Genomic DNA, 23,315 nt, shown 5'->3' on the forward strand with positions numbered 1-23,315 from the left:
AGACACCTGATGTACCTGTGTTCCAAATTTGGTGAAGATCGGTCCAGTAGTTTGGTCGGACATAAAGAACAGACAGACAGAAACTAATTGTGTACCGGCATGTTATCTCCACAGTATTCTTTCCCAGATAGTAAGTGATATGTGTATCAAGTTTAGTAGAAACTGATCGATGAGTTTTTGAGTTTAAAAGTATAGTATGGTTGTACCTGCGCTGTCAGTGGGTGACTAACTCTATAAGCCAATAGTATACAGAGCCGCTGCTGAGTACCTAAAAGGATATCGGCTGCCTCGATCCAATTAAACATGCAAAAATGTATAAAATAAATTGTGGTACCAGCGCTGGAATAAAGAAAGGGTGTTTAGCGAAAGCTATTAGCAAGTACCTGTTCCGGTGAGATGGTAGCTCAATGCTGATATATTACAAAAAGAATGTTCAGTCCATCGGTGTTGCAGGATGAATCGCAGTGCTTCTTGCTCAACTTCAAAACGCGCGCGAAGGAGACTGTTGGTGTGGGATTCCGGAGCATGGAGTGTGACGTCACAACGGTCCTACGGTAAGTGCCAGGGACCAAAAAACAATCCTACGTGTTTGGAAGCCTACGGGCTTCTTCATCAGGGATGGCTGCCGTTTTTGAAGTTGAGCAAGAAGCACTGCGATTCATCCTGCAACACCGATGGACTGAACATTCTTTTTGTAATATATCAGCATTGAGCTACCATCTCACCGGAACAGGTACTTGCTAATAGTTTTTGAGTTTGTCACGGATCAGCGGGTGTGTACCCACTGTGCCACTGACTGGCTATGCTCTGAAGGGGCGTGTCTAAGCAACTACCTGGTTTTCACTAGAGCCTCAGATGGTGAGGATAGACTTCAGCCGTTTGGAGAAGCCCCTGGCAACTACCCTGAGCAATCCACCGAGTCAGTGGCAGCTGGTCCGTGCGGACCAGGATGTACCTGAGTAGGTATTAGAAGTACAAGCGTAGTCAGGCGGGCAGAGACATTACCAGGAGCAACGGTGCAGGACCAAAGGATAAGGCAGAGACATGGTCAGACAGGCAATAGGTCGGGGCAGGCAGCACAGGTACAGGAAATATATATATATATATATATATATATATATATTAGGGCTGCACGATATATCTCAAAAGTAATCGAATCGCGATAATCGGCAAATGCGGTTTGGCGATTCGGCCGAGCCGAAAATGCCGCGATTATTATATATGAAGGGGCCCCTATTGATAAAAAAAAGTCCTCTGTCCTATTACAGCCTCTGTACTTACTTTCACAATGAATGCATGCACTGCAGCGACGAGCGGGAGCGAGCGAGACAGCCGGCCGGCGCGGGACTGACGTCACTTAGTCACGCTCCTGCTTCCTGAATTAAGTGGAAGGAGCGTGCCAGTGACGTCAGTCACGCGCCGGCCGGCTCGCTCTCTGCCGTTCTCTGCAGTGTGAGTGCATTCATAGTGAAAGTACAGAGGCTGGCCATTTTATGAATAGGAGAGTTAACACATGAAGGGACACATGGGGCCATGAGGGGGACCAGCATAAGATGCTATATGTGTGTCTTATGCTGGCCCCCCTCGTGGCCCCATGTGTCATAGCACACATCCCCCATAACAGTGCCCTCCGCAGGTCCCCCATAACAGTGCCCTCCGCAGGTCCCCCATAACAGTGCCCTCCGCAGGTCCCCCATAACAGTGCCCTCCGCAGGTCCCCCATAACAGTGCCCTCCGCAGGTCCCCCATAACAGTGCCCTCCGCAGGTCCCCCATAACAGTGCCCTCCGCAGGTCCCCCATAACAGTGCCCTCCGCAGGTCCCCCATAACAGTGCCCTCCGCAGGTCCCCCATAACAGTGCCCTCCGCAGGTCCCCCATAACAGTGCCCTCCGCAGGTCCCCCATAACAGTGCCCTCCGCAGGTCCCCCATAACAGTGCCCTCCGCAGGTCCCCCATAACAGTGCCCTCCGCAGGTCCCCCATAACAGTGCCCTCCGCAGGTCCCCCATAACAGTGCCCTCCGCAGGTCCCCCATAACAGTGCCCTCCGCAGGTCCCCCATAACAGTGCCCTCCGCAGGTCCCCCATAACAGTGCCCTCCGCAGGTCCCCCATAACAGTGCCCTCCGCAGGTCCCCCATAACAGTGCCCTCCGCAGGTCCCCCATAACAGTGCCCTCCGCAGGTCCCCCATAACAGTGCCCTCCGCAGGTCCCCCATAACAGTGCCCTCCGCAGGTCCCCCATAACAGTGCCCTCCGCAGGTCCCCCATAACAGTGCCCTCCGCAGGTCCCCCATAACAGTGCCCTCCGCAGGTCCCCCATAACAGTGCCCTCCGCAGGTCCCCCATAACAGCGCCCTCCGCAGGTCCCCCACATAACAGTGCGTCATCCACAGATCCCCCACATAACAGTGCGTCATCCACAGATCCCCCACATAACAGTGCGTCATCCACAGATCCCCCACATAACAGTGCGTCATCCACAGATCCCCCACATAACAGTGCGTCATCCACAGATCCCCCACATAACAGTGCGTCATCCACAGATCCCCCACATAACAGTGCGTCATCCACAGATCCCCCACATAACAGTGCGTCATCCACAGATCCCCCACATAACAGAGCGTCATCCACAGATCCCCCACATAACAGCGCCATCCACAGATCCCCCATAACTATGTCATACCCAGCCGCGTCAGCGGCTCTTATGGGAAAATCCAAGCAAATAGACCTCTAGCACAATTCCCTTAAAATATCGCATCGCACATCGTTATCGCAATTTTTAGGGCCCTAATCGCACAAAATTCCCATATCGTGCATCCCTAATATATATATATATATATATATATATATATATATATATATAAATATAATGTCCTTCTTTATATATAGACGAAAATTAACAGGCATAGTTCCCTTTAAAGGAGATAGAAAGTAACAGGAAAAAGAAAACAGGAAATGAAATTCTCCACGACTTCCTCATCGGGTCCCTGGCAGACATACGTGGCAGCAGGCTTTAATCTCCGCACCTCTTACCTGCTCCACTATACGAGAGCTCCCAGCTATTTATTGTGGATTTGTTAGTGGTTTTTACCAATTCTCCAGAAAGAATAGTTAAAGGGAACCCCTCAGCAGATATATGCTTCCGTTATCACAGGCAGTATGATATACCAACAGGCTCCCTCATAATATCATTTACGCTGAAACTCCAGGCATCTGCCGCTAGCTTCTCCCTGCCCGGCCTGACAGTCTTTTTCCATTTGCACACAGTTAGAGACCTGTCAATCAAGCTGAGCGGTGGGGGAGCCGCCCAGTGGACACTTCTCCTTATGCCCCGTGAGCCACGTAAACCAGCGTCATACGTTGGGCAAACATTTCCACTGTAGATTCAATGGCAGATCTGCAGCAGAATCCACCAGCATCCACACAATCGGATATTGATATCCTATGCCAGGGGTGGCCAACCTTGCAGACACAAAGAGCCAGAAAAAATAAATAAATGTATGACTACCAGGAGCCACAAGCTATACATTTACACAAGAGTCACCGTATTTTTCGCCCTATAAGATGCACCTAGGTTTTAGCGGAGAACAATAAGAAAAAAAAAATATATTAATACATTTTCATTTGATCTGAGGTTTTTTTCTTATTTTTCATTAGCAGAGAAGAAAAGGAAAAAAATATTTTTCATCAGACCCCCAATGCTCATCTGACCTAAGATAAGATCCCCAATCCTCATCAGAACTCCAAATCAAACCCCCAAAATAAGACCCTCAATGATCAGATCAGACAACACTAATCAGACTCCTAGTGTCAGACCCCCCCATGCTTAGATCAGACCCCCATGCTCAGTACTATAATTTAAAGAAATCATCTACCTCTCCTGATCAGGCACCTTCTACTCTGCAGGTCTGACACGGTCTCCGCTGTGACCTGATGCGCACAGCGGCAGGTCACAGTGCGCGTCTCCACCTACTACGGTCTGACACTGTGCGCATCAGGACGTAGTGGCGAGCGAGCTGGACCTGCAGGGTAGAAGAGGCTTGAAGAGGCAAAGAGCCGCGGGTTGGCCACCCCTGCTCTATGCTAAGTAGCGGACACAACCCTTTAACCTAGACAATTTATAATATTACATATTTCCGGTAGCAACCATTGCATAGGAAAAGATCAGGTGATGGCAACATGTTTGTGGCGTGTCCGAGAAGCTGGATCCTGAAACTCCTTTATTAAAAGGTGTTTTCCAGGAGTTTAACCCTTAATGACCACCAATACATCTTTTTCTTTCTAGGCAGTCACCTTTTTTTTTTTTTTTACAGCAGCCTAGAATAAGGGCTTATGCACACATTGGTTTTTTCTGCATTCGATCCGCATTTTGTGCAGGTCAGATGAGGACCCATTCACTTCAATGGGGCCACGAAAGATGCAGACACCATGTGCACCTGCAAAAAAAAATAGAACGGATAAGGAATGGACCGTTTTATAGAGGCCAGGACGTTCTGTAAAATGTGTAATGCACACGCCCGGTGTCCGTGTTTTGATGATCCGAAATTTGCAGACCGCAAAACAGGCTACGGTCGTGTACATGAGCCCTAAGTGTTGCACGGGTCTCCCGTGCAGAGGAAAGCAGGAGCGCAACTTTCGTGTGATCAAAAGCGACCGAGGCATCTAAGTGGTTTCAGAGGGAGGGGGGCTCCCTTTGTCACGCATCGGCACCGCAGCGAATGAGAATGTAGGGTACCGATTTCTGTCCTCGGCAGCCAGGGGTACAATGAAGGAACTCAGAGGCGAGGCCTAAGAGATTGCCTGTCATCTTTCATGCAGCATGATACACTGCACTACATAAGTAATACAATATATTATAAGTATATATAAGTATGTAGAAATATACAATATATTATGAGAGCGATAAAAGGATCGCAAGTCCCCTAATAAATGGGGGGGGGGGAATTAAAGTTGTATTTAAAAAACAAAAACAAAAAAAAAAACACCTTTTTCCATTGAAAAAGTGTTTCAATGGGAAAAAAAATTTACAAAATAAAATCCTGTACGTATATTTGGTATCGCTGCATCCACAACAGGCCAAACTATAAAGTGATTAAGTAATTTATCCCGCATGATGAACAGTGTAAAATAAAAATAAAAAACAAATGCCAGAATTACTGTTTTCTGCATAGGTCACAAAAAACAAAAATACAAAAAAAAAAATTAAAAGTGATCATGTACAAGTTGTCCTGCAAAAATCAAGCCCTCCCACAGCTACATAGAAATAAATTTAAAAAAAGTTAGTATTAAAGTAGAAAGACGTAAAAAAAACTACCGTATATGTATTTGGCATCGCTGTAACTGACCCAGAGAATAAAGTTATCATGCCATTTATGCCACAAATTCACAACATAATTTACAACATAAAAAGTCAATGGCAGTATTGCTATTTTTTTTTCTAATCCTACCCAGAAAGAGTTAAAAGTTAATCTGCAAGTTATGTGTTCCCCAAAATTATGGCAATAAAAACTACTTGGACACTAAGGTGCAAAATTCACACGGGGAAAGGGTTAACATCATTTGCCAATCATCAGGATAGGTCATCATAATCTGATAGATGGGGGTCCGCCACCCGCCACTGATCAGCAGTCTGAAGAGGCAGTGGCGCTCCAGTGAAACTCACAGTGCCGTATATTATATAGAGGCTGTGCTCGGTACTGCAGCCCCGATCCATGAATGTGACATCACCGCCTTGGAAGAGACTGGAGTGTGCTGGGAGTCGGACCCCCATCGATCAGATATCAATGACTAGGGATGAGCGAATCGACTTCGGATTAAACATCCAAAGTTGATTCGCATAAAACTTTGTTCTAATACTGTACGGAGCTCTGTACAGTATTAGAATGTATTGGCTCCGATGAGCCGAAGTGATTGCTTGTACCTTGGAACCGAACCTGAGTTCGGGAAATGGTTTTTTACAGTACAAATTAATTTATAAATGTTATTACGTGAAGTCTCGCGAGACTTCGCGAAGCAATAACTTCGGCTCATCGGAGCCAATACATTCTAATACTGTACGGAGCTCCTGCTCCGTACAGTATTAGAACAAAGTTTTATGCGAATCAACTTTGGATGTTTCATCCGAAGTCGATTCGCTCATCGCTATCGATGACCAATCCTGAGGACAGGTCATTAATATTAAACATCCCAAAAAAAAACTTGAACACAAATGATTCTAGTGAATTTTTGAAACTGGACAAACTGCTCTTAAAATGGTGCTCTCCTCCACATGCAGAACGTTCAGAGCAGCGTGCCATACATTTTCAAATCAGCAGCATGCACATTCTGTTGTGGAAATTTTGCAGACTTTCACAGTAGAGTTCACCCTTAAAGGGCCACTGTACTTTCACACAGACAGTGGTGTAAGCTGTAAGGTGATGGCCACTAGGGGTCTCACTTCCACCTAACTCGCAGTCCGCTCCCTGTTGTCAGGCAAGATCCATCCCTGGTAACAGAGACACAGAAGATGGCTAAGGGTACGGTACTTTCACACTTGCGGCAGAGGATTCCGGCAGGCAGTTCCGTCGCCGGAACTGCCCGCCGGATCCGGCAATCTGGAGGCAAACGGGTGGCATTTGTCAGACGGATCCGGAAGCAGATGCATCCGATATATGCATTGAAATACCGGATCCGTCTCTCCGGTATTATCCGGAAAAACAGATCCAGTATTATTATTTTTTTGCATTTTTAAAAGGTCTGCGCATGCGCAGACGGGAAAGCCGGATCCGTTTTACCAAACACTTAATGCCGGATCCATCACTAATAGACTTCAATGTAAATTAATGGCAAGTATTCAGGATTTTTGGCCGGAGAGAAAACTGCAGCATGCTGCGGTATTTTCTCCGTCTAAAAAACGTAAGAGGGACTGAACTGATGCATCCTGAACGGAATGCTCTCCATTCAGAATGCATTAGGATAAAACTGATCAGTTTTATTTCCTGTATTGAGCCCCTGTACTAGTGTGAATGTACCCTAAGATGAAGTGGGGGGGTGTCAGAGCTAGCTGAGACCCTGATAGAATCACTGCCTATACACTGTAGGTCCGTCACTCTGATCTATCCCTCCTTATCTGTTCTGTGAGCCCCACGGCTGTAAACATAGTGGGAAGTAAGGGAAGTGAGGTCACCGATTCCATAGAAGGTAGACACCCCCTGCTTCTGAGTGAAATGCATCTAGCTGTGCAGCTGGAACAGGGAATAATATGGCTAAAAAAAAACATAATTGAAGTCCAAACATAACTGTTCCTTCCCAGTTATGATTGTACAAAGAAACACAGCCATTACGCAGGTACGCTTAAAATTCTGCTACCGTATCTGTACAGAAAGTATTCACCTAAGACTGTAAGCAGATGACAAATTGTAATCTATCTAGAACTTGTAGTGCACTTACAGGACCAAACGGCGTAGGGATGAGCTCCTGGTGCCGAGGCTGCAGGTTGGGCAGGGGCAGGTCACTGGCATCGCTGGTCTGTCGGACAATAGGCCTGTGGAATTTAACAGTCACATGCGTTATTTTACACCGCGACATCCTAACGTGTAGCTCCATTCACAAAGGACACCAGCAACTCCACTCAAAGTTTAGAGCCGACGGAGGGAGGCAGGGTGGGCCCGGGAAAGGTGAGGCTTTGGCGTCCACCAGCGACAGCCCAGCATCCCCTCATCGGTTCTAAATTTTGGGCAGGATGGTAAGTGTTCTTCCTAAATGGAGCTACACTTTAAAATAACGAGCTCACCCTCTCCGATCCCCTCCAGAGCGGCTTCAGTCCCTGTTGCTCTCCACTTCCTGGTCCCCGGCCGATCGCCTGGAAATACAGGAAAAGCTCCCTCAGCCAATCACTGACCAGATCAGTGGCACCTCGCCCGTGATTGGCTGTGCATGCCTTTCCTAATATCTCTATCAGGACCGGGAACTGGAGCAGCACAGGACCCGTGACAGAGGGACAAGGTTGAGGGGGGGGGGGGCTTGGTTTTTATTTTTAACCCACTGTGAACCATATGTTAGAAAAATGAATACCGCTGGATAACCCCTTTAACTCAGATCCCACAAATAATTCAGACCCCAAAATGAACTGAGACCCCCACACAGCAAAATTCATTCAGACCCCACAATTATTTCAGCCCCTCCAGAGCACAGGTCTTGTGTTCTTTCACTGTACAGAGGGACCCCCTCCCATACCACATAGGGGGTCCAAATACAGGGTATGGACTGAGACCGGGGGGTGCTACTCAGCCCTACAGGAGGACTACTTCCCACCCCTGGACAGGAGGAGTAGTAGTAGGCTGACCCATAAACCCCCTCGACTGACTACATCAAAAAGAACTTGTGCAAAGGTATTCCAACTCTGGTGCATGCTGGGACTTGTAGTCCTTACAGATACATGGGATGTGCACAGCCCTGGTAGCAGACCCACTATGCGCTGACCATACGGTGGGGGCCCTGGGGCCACTATGTAATAACGGGATGCTGATACCTGTGATCTTCCATACTGCAGGCGACGTGTGCCCGAGGTGTCTCCTCCCCGGGCCTGCCGTGCCCCCTTACACCCGACACCTGCGCCCTATTGCCCAGACGGGTGGCAGAGTGTGAGCTCGCAGGGCTGGTCTAGTGCAGTGAGTCTGCTCGGCCGGGCTCCCGGTGCATCATGGGACATGTAGTTTGCATTTCTCGCACAGGTCTTGCACAATCAGCCGCAACCTCACGATTTCTCAACATTCCCGCATTCACTCACGTCCAGTAAGTCACGTGACCACAACAGCCTGGGAAATGTGGCGAATGGAGTTGTTACAATGAGGTCCTCCCCCTGGAGTCAGTAATCTAGCCTGTTCAGTGTAGAGCAGGCTAGAATGGAGTTGTTAGGAGGAGGTCCTCCTGTTCTTCATGTTACTTAATAAATTCTTTGCATTCTTAACCACTTCCCATCTGGGCCCTTTGCCCCCTTCCTGACCAGGCCAAATTTTGCAAAACTGACATATCTCACTTTATGTGGTAATAACTTTGGAACGCCTTTATTTATCCAAGTCATTCAGAGATTGTTTTCTCGTGACACATTGTACTTCATGATAGTCATAAATTTGAGTCAAAATATTTCACCTTTATTTATGAAAAAATCCCAAATTTACCCAAAAATTTGAAAAATTCGCAATTTTCTAAATTCCAATTTCTCTGCTTTTAAAACAGAAAGTGATACCTCATAAAATTATTATTATTTAACATTCCCCATATGTCTACTTTATGTTGGCATCATTTTGGAAATGTCATTTTATTTTTTTAGGACGTTAGAAGGCTTAGAAGTTTAGAAGCAATTCTTCAAATTTTTAAGAAAATTGCCAAAACCCACTTTATAAGGACCAGTTCAGGTCTGAAGTCACTTTGTGGGGCCTACATAGTGGATACCCCCATAAATGACCCCATTGTAGAAACTACACCCCTCAAGGTATTCAAAACCGATTTTACAAACTTCGTTAACCCTTTAGGCGTTCCACAAGAATTAAAGGAAAATGGAGATCAAATTTTTAAATTTCACTTTTTTGGCAGATTTTCCATTTGAATCAATTTTTTTCTTTAACACATCGATGGTTAACAGCCAAACAAAACTCAATATTTATTACCCAGATTCTGCGGTTTACAGAAACACCCCACATGTGGTCGTAAACTGCTGTATGGGCACACGGCAGGGCGCAGAAGAAAAGGAACTCCACATGGTTTTTAGATGCCATGTCCCATTTGAAGCCCCCTGATGCACCCTTACAGTAGAAACTCCCAAGAAGTGACCCCATTTTGGAAACTAGGGGATAAGGTGCCAGTTTTATTAGTACTATTTTTGGGTACATATGATTTTTTGATCATTCATTATAACACTTTATGGGGCAAGGTGACCAAAAAATTGGTTGTTTTAGCACAGTTTCTATTTATTTATTTTTACAGCGTTCACCTGAGGGGTTCAGTCAAGTGACATTTTTATAGAGCAGATTGTTACGGACGTGGCGATACCTAATATGTATACTTTTTCTCATTTATTAAAGTTTTACACAATAATAGCATTTTTGAAACCAAAAAATTATGTTTTAATGTGTCCATGTTCTGAGAGCTATAGTTTTTTTATTTTTTGAGAGATTTTCTTATGTAGGGGCTCATTTTTTGCGGGATGAGGTGACGGTTTTTTTTGGTACCATTTTGTGGGACATACGCATTTTTGATCACTTGGTGTTGCACCTTTTGTGATGCAAGGTGACAAAAATTGCTTGTTTTGACAGTTTTTTTTTTTTTTTTTTACGGTGTTCACCCGAGGGGTTAGGTCATGTGATATTTTTATAGAGCTGGTTTTTACGGACGCGGCGATACCTAATATGTATACTTTTTTTTATTTGTTTCACTTTAACACAATAATAGCATTTTTGAAACCAAAAAAATTATGTTTTAGTGTCTCCATGTTCTAAGAGCTATAGTTTTTTTTATTTTTTTAGAGATTTTCTTATGTAGGGGCTCATTTTTTGCGGGATGAGGTGACGGTTTTATTGGTACCATTTTGTGGGACATACACGTTTTTGATCACTTGGTGTTGCACCTTTTGTGATGCAAGGTGACAAAAATTGCTTGTTTTGACACAGTTTTTTTAATTTTATTTTTACGGTGTTCACCCGAGGGGTTAGGTCATGTGATATTTTTATAGAGCTGGTTTTTACGGACGCGGCAATACTAAATATGTCTATTTTATTTTATTTTTTCTATTTTAAATTTTTTTTTTTATTCCTTACTTGGGACTTTTTTTTTTTTTACATGTGAAACTTTTTTTTATTTTATTTTTTCAACCCTTTATTTTATTTTACACTTTTCGTCCCCCATAAGGTCATACAAGACCTCTGGGGGACATTTACTTCACTTTTTATTTTTTTTACACTGTTGATTTCTCCTGTAACTGGGGCTGACATAGTAGCCCCAGTTACAGGACAAATGCACCCCTATAGAGGCTGTACAGCAGCAATCCTGCGCTGTACAGCCTCACAGCAGGGCTGATCGAGGTCTCTGAGAGACCTCACACAGCTCCTGCACTCTCCGGTCACGGAGGTCACATGACCGCCGGGCCGGAACAGGAAGCGCACAGCGCTTCCTGCTCTGCAGACACAGCGCTCGGTGAGCGCTGTGTCTGCAGCGATCGTGAAGGCAGGGACACCTGGGCACTGTCCCTGCCTTGTCTTAGGGTTGCCCTGCTGTCACTGACAGCGGGCAACCCGATCAGCAGCTGCACGATTAGCGTGCAGCTGCTATTTCTGACAGGACGTTTTAAAACGTGCTGTCAGAAATAGACGTCCACCCATAGGACGTTTATAGTCTATGGGCGGACGTGAGGCGGTTAATTCTGGAAACTGTTTAACTAGATTTATGAATTTCCTATATAATTTTTTCATATATATTTTTATCGATGCAAACGAAAAAATTCCATTCTGCTTGTTTTCACAAATACATAAAAATAGAACTAAGGGGTCATTTATTTTTAAATATATGCGACCTTTTGGTGTATTTTTGGTGCAGATTTTTTCGCAAAGGTGATTTGCGGCAAAATCTAAGACTTCTTCCCCTTCCAAGTCACTTACACCAGTTCTAAATAAGGAGGAATGGCGGGAAAGGGGTGGCCCGACTGGTTTATAATTTCCTACACCAATGATGTAATTCTAAGCCGACATGATCAAATTCAGAGTTTTACAGTTGTGTTCACACAGCACTGCCATTTTCTGTTAACACTCTCATTAATGGCTGTGTGGTTTTGCCAATAAAACACACAAGTGTCAATCAAAATGCCACTTCTAAAACCACGCCGACCACATGAGCACACCCTTCATGTATTTTAATTTCACAGTTTTATCTGCCACAGCCGACTAGATTAAGGACTTCTCAGAGAGGACCAATATTAACTCAATAAGCCACAGCAAATACAGGAGGACCTCCTTCTGCCCACTCCATTCTAGCCTGCTCTGTATAGAAAAGACTAGGTTACTGACTCCAGGAGGAGGACCTTCTTCTAATATCTCTACAGCTTATATTACTGATAGTAGAGGAGGACCTCCTTCTAACACCTCTGCTGCTTATATTACTGATAATAGAGGAGGACCTCCTTCTAACACCTCTGCAGCTTCTAGCAATGATAATAGAGGAGGACCTCCTTCTAACACCTCTACAGCTTATATTACTGGTAATAGAGGAGGACCTCCTAACAACTCTGCAGCTTATATTATTGATAATAGAGGAGGACCTCCTTCTAAAACCTCTGCAGCTTCTAGCAATGATAATAGAGGAGGACCTCCTTCTAACAACTCCATTCTAGCTGATTCTATAGTGAACGGGCTAGATTACTGACTCCAGGAGGAGGACCTCCTTCTAACACCTCTACAGCTTATATTACTTATAATAGAGGAGGACCTCCTAACAACTCTGCAGCTTATATTACTGATAATAGAGGAGGACCTCCTTCTAACACCTCTGCAGCTTCTAGCAATGATAATAGAGGAGGACCTCCTTCTAACAACTCCATTCTAGCTGATTCTATAGTGAACGGGCTAGATTACTGACTCCAGGAGGAGGACCTCCTTCTAACACCTCTACAGCTTATATTACTGATAATAGAGGAGGACCTCCTTCTAACACCTCTACAGCTTATATTACTGATAATAGAGGAGGACCTCCTAACAACTCTGCAGTTTATATTATTGATAATAGAGGAGGACCTCCTTCTAACACCTCTGCAGCTTCTAGCAATGATAATAGAGGAGGACCTCCTTCTAACTCCATTCTAGCTGATTCTATAGTGAACGAGCTAGATTACTGACTCCAGGAGGAGGACCTCCTTCTAACACCTCTACAGCTTATATTACTGATAATAGAGGAGGACCTCCTAACAACTCTGCAGCTTATATTACTGATAATAGAGGAGGACCTCCTTCTAACACCTCTGCAGCTTCTAGCAATGATAATAGAGGAGGACCTCCTTCTAACAACTCCATTCTAGCTGATTCTATAGTGAACAGGCTAGATTACTGACTCCAGGAGGAGGACCTCCTTCTAACACCTCTAAAGCATATCCTACTGGCTCCAGGAGGCCCTCCTCCTAACATTCCTATTCTACCATATTACTGGCTCCAGAAGGAGAACCTTATTTCTCCCACTATTCTAATAAGGGTCCATGCACATAAACATATGCCATCTGAGATATACAGTCCATGAGCAGGGCATATGTCCCAGAGCGCATAGCTTCATAGTTTACTATAATGCAGTGCACATCGAGCGACCCGCGGGACTACCGTCCCAGACTCGTATTATCATGGGACATGATTGATGCCGCTCTGGGACATATGGCCTGCTCATGAACGCTATGTCTCGGAAGGCACACGTCTGTGTGCATGGGCCCTAACATGCAGTTGTTAGGAGGAGGTCCACACTTTGTAGTCAGTAATATATTAGAATAGAGTTGTTAGCAGGAGGTCCTTCTCTATTATCAGTAATATAAGCTGTAGAGTTGTTAGTAGGAGGTCCTTCTCCTGGAGTCAGTAATCTAGCCTGTTCACTATAGAATCAGCTAGAATGGAGTTGTTAGAAGGAGGTCCTCCTCTATTATCATTGCTAGAAGCTGCAGAGGTGTTAGATGGAGGTCCTCCTCTATTATCATTGCTAGAAGCTGCAGAGTTGTTAGGAGGTCCTCCTCTATTATCAGTAATATAAGCTGTAGAGGTGTTAGAAGGAGGTCCTCCTCCTGGAGTCAGTAATCTAGCCCGTTCACTATAGAATCAGCTAGAATGGAGTTGTTAGAAGGAGGTGCTCCTCTATTATCAGTAATATAAGCTGTAGAGGTGTTAGAAGGAGGTCCTCCTCTATGATCATTGCTAGAAGCTGCAGAGTTGTTAGAAGGTCCTCCTCTACTATCATTAATATAAGCTGGAGAGATGTTAAAAGGAGGTCCTCCTCCTGGAGTCAGTAATCTAGCCCGTTCACTATAGAATCAGCTAGAATGGAGTTGTTAGAAGGAGGTGCTCCTCTATTATCAGTAATATAAGCTGTAGAGGTGTTAGAATGAGGTCCTCCTCCTGGAGTCAGTAATCTAGCCTGTTCACTATAGAATCAGCTAGAATGGAGTTGTTAGAAGGAGGTCCTCCTCTATTATCAGTAATATAAGCTGTAGAGGTGTTAGAACAGGCATCCTCCAACTGCGGCCCTCCAGCTGTTGTAAGACTACACCTCCCATAATGCCCTGCTATAGGCTGATACCTGTAGACTGTTCAGGCATGCTGAGAGTTGTAGTTTTGCAACAGCTGGAGGGCCGTAGTTGGAGGATGCCTGTGTTAGGAGATCCTCTATTATCAGTAATATAAGCTGTAGAGGTCAGAAGCCAGTAGTATAAGCTGTAGCGTTTTTAGAAGGAGTTCCTCCTCTTGGAATCATTGTTCTAAAAAAGTTTCCTTGAGAATGTAAAGAATTTAATATCAAGAACAGGAGAACCGCCTCCTAACAACTCCATGCTAGCCTGCTTCATAGTTAGTGAGCAGACTAGATTTCTGACTTCGGGGGGGGGGGGGGGGGGGGGGGGGGGGGGGGATCGTTTACGGGACCTCCTAACAACTCCATCCTAGTCTCAGTATTCTAGCCTGTTCAGCGTGGAGCATGCTAGAATGGAGTTGTTAGCAGGAGGTCCCGTAACCCTTACCCCCCCCCCCCCCCCCATCCCAAGGTCATAAATCTAGCCTGCTCAATAACTATAAAGCAGGCTAGAAAGGAGGACGAGTTGTTAGGAAGAGGTTCTCCTGTTCTTGATGTTATTAAATACCTTACATTCTCAATTAAGTAAATAGTTTTACTATTAAGAATTTACCTTTATTATTTTCTTGTATATTTTTTCTATGCAATCTGATGCCACAGAGTGTTTGATATCCAAAGCTTGTCTTCATGCTGAAGATATCAAAAACTGATTAAAAACCTTTCCATAGAAAAGAGCCTCACCCCCCACCATTTTCTCTGATTTCACATAAAATGTTATACGAATGTAGTGTGAGGCGGGTGTGCAGTTGGCCTCCTCTACCACCTCACCCTCCATTCCTGCCAATTTTCAGAGCTCTGGTTACCATGTAGTGGGCAGAAGAATATGTGGGAGTTCTGTATGGGCCCTATTGCAATTTGATATATATATATATTTTGGTGATGTGAACTTGGGGGTGTATCAGACCTGGTGGTTCAGTCTCACTGGGTGAGGTAGCTGAAATGCAGAAAAGTACTGCATCAGTAAGGCATAGCTTGCTAGAGATTGGTTAAAGTTGTATGGGCTTGATTTCTTTGGACTGGGAGTCAGGTTGGTAGCGTGAAACAACTGAAAATATGTCATATTCTAGGTTCTTCAAAGTAGCCACCTTTTGCTTTGATTACTGCTTTTCACACTCTTGGCATTCTCTTGATGAGCTTCAAGAGGTAGTCCCCTGAAATGGTCTTCCAACAGTCTTGAAGGAGTTCCCAGAGATGCTTAGCACTTGTTGGCCCTTTTGCCTTCACTCTGCAGTCCAGCTCACCCCAAACCATCTCGATTGGGTTCAGGTCCGGTGACTGTGGAGGCCAGGTCATCTGGCGCAGCACCCCATCACTCTCCTTCATGGTCAAATAGCCCTTACACAGCCTGGAGGTGTGTTTGGGTTCATTGTCCTGTTGAAAAATAAATGATGGTCCAACTAAACGCAAACCGGATGGAATAGCATGCCGCTGCAAGATGCTGTGGTAGCCATGCTGGTTCAGTATGCCTTCAATTTTGAATAAATCCCCAACAGTGTCACCAGCAAAGCCGCCCCCCCCCCCCCCATCACACCTCCATGCTTCACGGTGGGAACCAGGCATGTAGAGTCCATCCGTTCACCTTTTCTGCGTCGCACAAAGACACGGTGGTTGGAACCAAAGATCTCAAATTTGGACTCATCAGACCAAAAGCACAGATTTCCACTGGTCTAATGTCCATTCCTTTATATTATATACATACACACATACACACACAAAAATTAAAGTCACATACTTGATTTATTAAATATATGCTTTATTTAAAAACTTTTCAATAAATCCCATTTGTCCTGTGTGTGCATAGATATAACTGCAGGGCGTCTGTATATCTGAGAACACTGCACCTTAATGTAAATTGTTGACATGTTCTGAGAGACCAATAATAAAATTTAGTTGTCTATTTTCAGCCCCCCCAACACCAAAGAGGAAAAAAGTGAGAAACCGTTATTAAAGTGTTTGTTACCTACATTTCAGAACCATTTACAGTTTTATACATTAAATACAGACTTGCATATGAAAAAAGTTATGCCACTTTCACCAATTTGATCAGTTTGTTTACCTACAAGAAATAAAAAATAAAGTTAATGATACTTTAAGTATATAAAATTGGCTATTTGCCTCTTGTTCCTGGTAACCCTGCCTCCATACGCAAGACAGCTGAAGTGACTGAAATATGAGGGATGTCGTTTTTAAACCAAGTGCATGTAGGCCAAGTTCAGTCGCTGTATTCACAGTGCGCTTTATCTGGACTGTAATAAACTTTCAGGCTGTTTGCTACTTCAGCAGGTAAAGTAGGGCGGCCAGAGGTCCAGTTTTAGGCTCCCTGTCCTCCGTCTGACGGGCCTGAATGGACTCAGCTCCCTCTCATACAGCAGCCCTGTGCAGGGAGAGTCACCATCTCTCCACAGCAGATGACATGAAGTTTATTTTGTATTGGCTGCGGAATCGGAGGGAGTATTGCCTAACATGGTCAGGTGTGGCCTAGTGGGGTCAGGCGCCCTAAGCCTAGAGTATGGGCACCCTAAAGGTAGAGAAGCAAGGCTGGATTAAGACAGCACATTTAGGACACTGCTTCCAAACTAGGGCTAGCCTGTGTCTGCTGTAAGGCCGGAGTCTAGACGCTGTGGTGTATGGGCACATGAGCACTGCCATTAAGCCATCTGAATCCAGGGGAATTACACAAGTAAAGTGCCAATGGCACACTGGAATGCACCCGCACCGCCATAGAAACACTGCTATGCCGTTAAGCTGACATCACCAATTTGAATCCCAGCTAAGGGTGCTTACACAGGACTAGGGCTGCAGCTAACGATTATTTGAATAATCGATTAGTTGTCGATAATTTAATCGATCGGGGGGAAAAAAAAAAAACACCAAAATTACAAAACAGAGAGGTTTATATGATTTTACTTGAAAAATTATGTTCAAAGGCCATATTAAAACAAATTGTGGACGACACTGTTATGGAGAGGGGGTCCTGTGGGCGGCACTGTTATGGAGAGGGGGTCCTGTGCCCAGATCCCCCTCCCATAACAGTGCCATAGACCGATCCCCCCCCTCCCCATAACAGCCCCGGCCCCGCTGCTCACAGCATCTTTATTTTACCTTACATTGACGCTCCAGTAACAGGCAGAGCTGACGGCGGCGTAACGTCACCCACGAGACGCACCTGCTCCGCCCACTTTATGAATGAAGGAGGCGCAGCAGGCGCGTGACATGAGTAAGTGACGTTACACCGCCGTCCGCTCTGCCCGTTACTGGAGCGACATTGTAAGGTAAAATAAAGATGCAGTGACTTAAAGTAAACCGCCCGCATAGCAACGAATCGGCGATTATTCGATAACTGGATTTGTCGTTATAATCGATTAATCGCTGCAGCCCTACACGGGACTTCAGCTCTTCTGACACAACCATGCTGTGTCTTTAGGACAGATTCTGTTTACTGACTGCCACCTAAACATGACAAGCAGCGACACAACAAGCCCTTATATATAGTGTGTAGTGCTGCATACAGCACCCTTCCTGCCATCAGACTGTACAGCAGTGGGCACTGGGGGGCTTGTCTCCTCCGGCTCTGCTGGATGGCAACCCCTCTGCTCTCAAGAACAAAATCTATTGGGTGAATACACATCAATGTTACCACACAGCAGCTACAAGATACACCCAGCCCCATACACAGAGGCTTACACCCCCCCTTATTGATCTGCCCCCTCTCCAATACACCCCATAAAGCCGCCCCTCCCACAGATCTGCATCCTCATGTCCCCAGAATACACCACACCCACCCCCCCTCACAGATTGACCTCCCCATAAATCTTCACCCTAATGACCCCAGAATACACCACATGCCCCCCCTCACGGACTGACCCCCCCATAACCACTTCACAGATCTGCACCCTCATGCCTACCCCCCTCACAGATTAACCCCCCCCCCCACAGACCTACACCCACATGGCGCCAGAATACACCACATGCCCCCCCCTCACAGATTGACCCCCCCATAGATCTTCACCCTAATGACCCCAGAATACACCACATGCCCCCCCATAGATCTGCACCCTCATGGTGCCAGAATACACCCACATGCCCCCCCCATAGATCTGCACCCTTATGCCCCCAGAATACACCCACATGCCACCCCCCCCATAGATCTGCACCCTCATGGGCCCCAGAATACACCACATGCCCCCCCCCCATAGATCTGCACCCTCATGCCCCCCCCCCATAGATCTGCACCCTCATGGGCCCCAGAATACACCACATGCCCCCCTCAGATTAACCCCCCCATGTCCCCAGAATACACCACATGCCCCCTCACAGATTAACCCCCCCATAATACACCACATGCCCCCCCCTCCCACAGATCTGCATCCTCATGTCCCCAGAATACACCACACCCACCCCCCCTCACAGATTGACCTCCACATAACCCCCCCCCCGTAAATCTTCACCCTAATGACCCCAGAATACACCACATGCCCCCCCTCACGGACTGACCCCCCCATAACCCCTTCACAGATCTGCACCCTCATGTCCCCAGAATATAACCCACATGCCTACCCCCCCTCACAGATTAACCCCCCCCCACAGAACTACACCCACATGGCGCCAGAATACACCACATGCCCCCCCCCTCACAGATTAACACCCCCCACAGACCTACACCCACATGGCGCCAGAATACACCACATGCCCCCCCTCACCGACTGACCCCCCCCCCCATAACCCCTTCACAGATCTGCACCCTCATGTCCCCAGAATACACCCACATGCCTACCCCCCCTCACAGATTAACCCTCCCCCCCCACATGGCGCCAGAATACACCACATGCCCCCCCCTCACAGATTGACCCCCTCCCCCCCCCCCCACAGATCTGCACCCTCATGGTAACAGAATACACTACATGACCCCCCCCCCTTGGAGATTGACCCCCACACACACACAGATATGCACCCTCATGGCCCCAGAATACACTACATGACCCCCCCTTCCCCCTTGGAGATTGACCCCCCCACACACACAGATATGCACCCTCATGGCCCCAGAATACACCACATGCCGCCCCCCCCCCCATAGATCTGCACCCTCATGTTGCCAGAATACACCCACATGCCCCCCCCCCCCCATAGATCTGCACCCTCATGGTGCCAGAATACACCCACATGCCGCCCCCCCATAGATCTGCACCCTTATGCCCCCAGAATACACCCACATGCCCCCCTCACAGATTAACCCCCCCATGTCCCCAGAATACACCACATGCCCCCCCCCCTCACAGATTGACCCCCCCATGTCCCCAGAATAAACCACATGCCCCCTCACAGATTAACCCCCCCATGTCCCCAGAATTTACCACATGCCCCCTCCCTTCACAGATCTGTAACCTGCCTCCTCGTGTATGCGCTCCTATGGACTCTAGCTCTGCAGCACATCCAGGCACACACAGCTCCTCCTCCTTCACAAGCTCCTGCAGTCTGGGTTTATAAGCACTTCCCACACTTGACCATGTGACCATGAAGGAGCATGTGACCAGTGACGTCACAGACCTCGTTCTAACAACTCCACTCTAGCATCTACCCAGTCAAGACACACACCCGACTCGCCCCGCTTGTCCATCATTGGCTGCAGGTGATCACGCAACATCGCTTGGCCTATCCCTTCATACTAACTATGTTGAGCAAAAAAAGAAAGTGGTCGGACGAATATGTACAATATGGATTCACATGTATAACGGAACGTGATGGGAGTCAGCGTCCTAACTGTATGATTTGCAATGCCAAGTTGAGCAATTCTAGTCTAGCACCGGCAAAACTAAGAGAACACTTCCTTAAGCTGCATGGAGATGGAAAATACAAGAACACAACGCTCGCTGAATTCAAGGTGAGGAGAGCCAGATTCGATGAAAAGGCTAGTCTGCCTGTTCTCGGCTTTGTACCCATCAACAAACCGATCCTCATAGCATCGTACGAAGTTGCTTACCTGATCGCAAAGCAGGGCAAACCCCACACCATTGGTGAAACACTCATAAAACCAGCTGTGTTGAAGATGGCGAATATCATGCTGGGAAAAGCGGCTGAAGTTAAGTTATCCCAAATTCCTCTTTCAAATGACACCATCAGCGACAGAATAGAGGACATGAGCAAAGACATCATGGCTCAAATAGTTGCAGATCTGATTTCAAGCCCGGCAAAATTAAGCCTTCAACTCGACGAGACCACAGACGTCTCCAATCTAAGCCAGCTTGCAGTATTCGTGCGCTATGTGAAAGACGACGTGATAAAGGAAGAGTTTTCATTTTGTAAGCCTCTTACAACAACAACAACTAAGGCAGCCGATGTGAAGAAACTTGTGGATGACTTCTTCAAAGACAACAATCTTTCGTGGGATATGGTTTCTGCAGTTTGTTCGGATGGAGCTCCAGCCATGCTGGGAAGAAAGTCTGGTTTTGGTGCGCTAGTGAAAGCCGATGCACCACACATCATTGTTACGCATTGTATTCTGCATAGGCATGCATTGGCAACAAAAACCTTGCCTCCAAAACTGGCAGAAGTATTAAAAATTGTAGTGGAATGTGTGAACTATGTGCGAAATAGTGCTCTGAGGCACCGCATCTTCAGGGAGCTGTGTAAAGAAATGGGATCTGAATTTGAGGTACTTCTGTACCATTCCAACGTTCGGTGGTTATCCCGGGGACAGGTGTTGAATCGTGTTTTTGCCGTGCGTGTGGAATTAGCCCTGTTTTTGCAAGAGCACCAACATTGTCATGCAGATTGCTTCAAAGATTCTGAGTTCATTCTCATTTTAGCGTACATGACTGATATCTTTGCAGCTCTTAGGCTGGGTTCAGACCTGAGCGTATTTGATATGCGCGTTTAACGCGCGTTTTTGTCGCGCGTTTTTATGCGCGTTTTTTGCAATAGTAAACACGCAATTGACGCGCGTTTGTGTGATTGACTGCAGTGTCCTATGGCCACAAACACGCGTCAAAACGCCCCAAAGAAGCTCAAGAACTTGTTTGAGCGTAGGGCGTTTTTCAGCGGGTTCAAACGCGCTGTAAAACGCTCAAGTGAGAACCAGGGCCATAGGGAAGCATTGGTTTTCATGTGTTGAGCGTTTTACAGCGCGTTTGAACGCGCTGTAAAACGCTCAAGTGTGAACCCAGCCTAAATCATCTCAATCAACAGATGCAGGGCGGTGGAGTCAACATCTTCGAAGCGGAAGAAAACCTGAAGGCTTTTCAAAAAAAGCTACCGTTATGGAAACGACGAATAGAGAACGATAACTTCGCAAACTTTCCCCTGCTGGAATCGGAGACATTTCTGTACCCACGGAACTGAAGCAAGCAATTGCCACGCACTTAGATGAGCTTGCAACGTCTCTTGATGGATACTTCCCTACAAGAGAGTCATATCCAGCATGGGTGAGACAGCCGTTCACATTTAGTGTTGAGACAACAGATGTCAATGATGAATACCTCGATGAAATCATTGAACTTTCCGCAGAGCCAGGTTCAACAGCAACTCTTCAGAACAACAACGCTCTCAATGTTTTGGTGTCAACAAATGGTAACGTACCCTGTTATTGCTAAGAAAGCTCTGGAGTTTTTCATACCGTTTGTTACAACATATCTTTGCGAGCAATCCTTTTCAAGGATGCTGGACATAAAAACGAAGAAAAGGAACAGACTTTGTTGCAAAAATGACATGAGAGTGGCACTTGCCAAGGTAAAGCCGCGCATTTCTGACCTGGTCTCTGAAAGACAACAGCAGAAGTCACACTGATTTGCAGTAAATATTCATTATTATGTTTTTATTTTTGTGTGAAAATCATGTTTTAATGGTTTTGTTCTTTGTTCTTAATGGTTTTGTTCTTTAATGGTTTTATTCACTTTGTGCACCTATGTATAAATATATACCTATGTTTTGAATTTGAAAAAATCATATTTAATTTTTCCAATTAAGAAGGGTTCGGTGAATGCGCATATGAAACTGGTGGGGTTCAGTACCTCCAACAAGGTTAAGAACCACTGACCTAGAGTCAAAGCCCTCTCCTTCCTTTCTACCTGGGCATTTAGCCGAGATATTAACGATCTGAAACTGCCCCCCCCCCCATTACCGATACGCCTACTTGGTTGGAAAAAAGGCTTTGTCTGTCCGAGATCCCGAAAAAAAAACTCCTGACGCTTTACAGGGAGTTGCTTTCTTCTGCCCGTCCAGCACTCTACTTTATGTCTGCCTGGGAAAAAGAGCTCTCAATCCATTTATTCGAGCAAGAGAAAGCCTCTATTTTATCTCATTCTCATGGCTTCAACCGATGCATCAAAATTCAAGAGAATTCGTATAAACTACTTATGCGCTGGTACAAAACGCCAGAATTCCTGCACAGACTTCATTCTGATTTCCCAGAGCAGTGCTGGAGGTGTGGAACAGAAGTTGGCTCCTTGTCGCATCTCTGGTGGTTCTGCAGTAAAATCCGCCCCTTCTGGACCAAAATAGAGACCACAATTAATCGGATATGCTTCTCTAACATCCGTCTAGATGCAAAATTGGTCCTCCTTTGGTGTCCCAATGACTCCCTTACTCCGTCTAAGACTAATCTCCCGACCATGCTCCTCACCGCTGCCCGATTGTTGATACCCCTTCTTTGGAAGAATGACTCTCCACCTTCAATGTTGATGTGGACTGAGAAAACAGACCAATTGTTCAGATTTGAGGAATTGGCCCACTGGGCCCACACATGCTCCAAATTTCTCAAATTGTGGCGCCCTTGGGAAAATTATCGTAACTCTTAGTGATGTGGAAGAAACCCCTTCCCCCCCCCCCTCCCTAACCTCCCTCTTTTTTCCCACCCACGTATGTTCTTTTCTTTCATCATTTACTGTCTAAATATGTTTATATTCACGACCTCAGTTATTTTGATAAGGTCTGCAAGTATATTTGTACCTGTTTATTCAGTGACATTTGCACATGGCCCTCT

General features: G+C 46.0%; 1 protein-coding gene across 1 annotated transcript in view; it reads right to left on the reverse strand.

The window, feature by feature from the left end:
• LOC120997557 overlaps window positions 1-8,682 on the reverse strand; it is a 47,675-nt gene extending 38,993 nt beyond the window's left edge. Inside the window, exons 1-2 of the mRNA XM_040427651.1 lie at window positions 8,511-8,682; window positions 7,430-7,523 (exon numbers count right to left, since the gene is read on the reverse strand). Of these exons, the coding sequence (XP_040283585.1) occupies window positions 7,430-7,523; window positions 8,511-8,524 (108 nt within the window). The 5' untranslated portion in view covers window positions 8,525-8,682. The remainder of the gene's footprint in view (window positions 1-7,429; window positions 7,524-8,510) is intronic.
• Window positions 8,683-23,315: the final 14,633 nt, after the last annotated feature.

The sequence above is a fragment of the Bufo bufo genome, chromosome 1, assembly GCF_905171765.1.
Source record: "Bufo bufo chromosome 1, aBufBuf1.1, whole genome shotgun sequence".
In the NCBI taxonomy this organism is placed as follows: domain Eukaryota; kingdom Metazoa; phylum Chordata; class Amphibia; order Anura; family Bufonidae; genus Bufo; species Bufo bufo.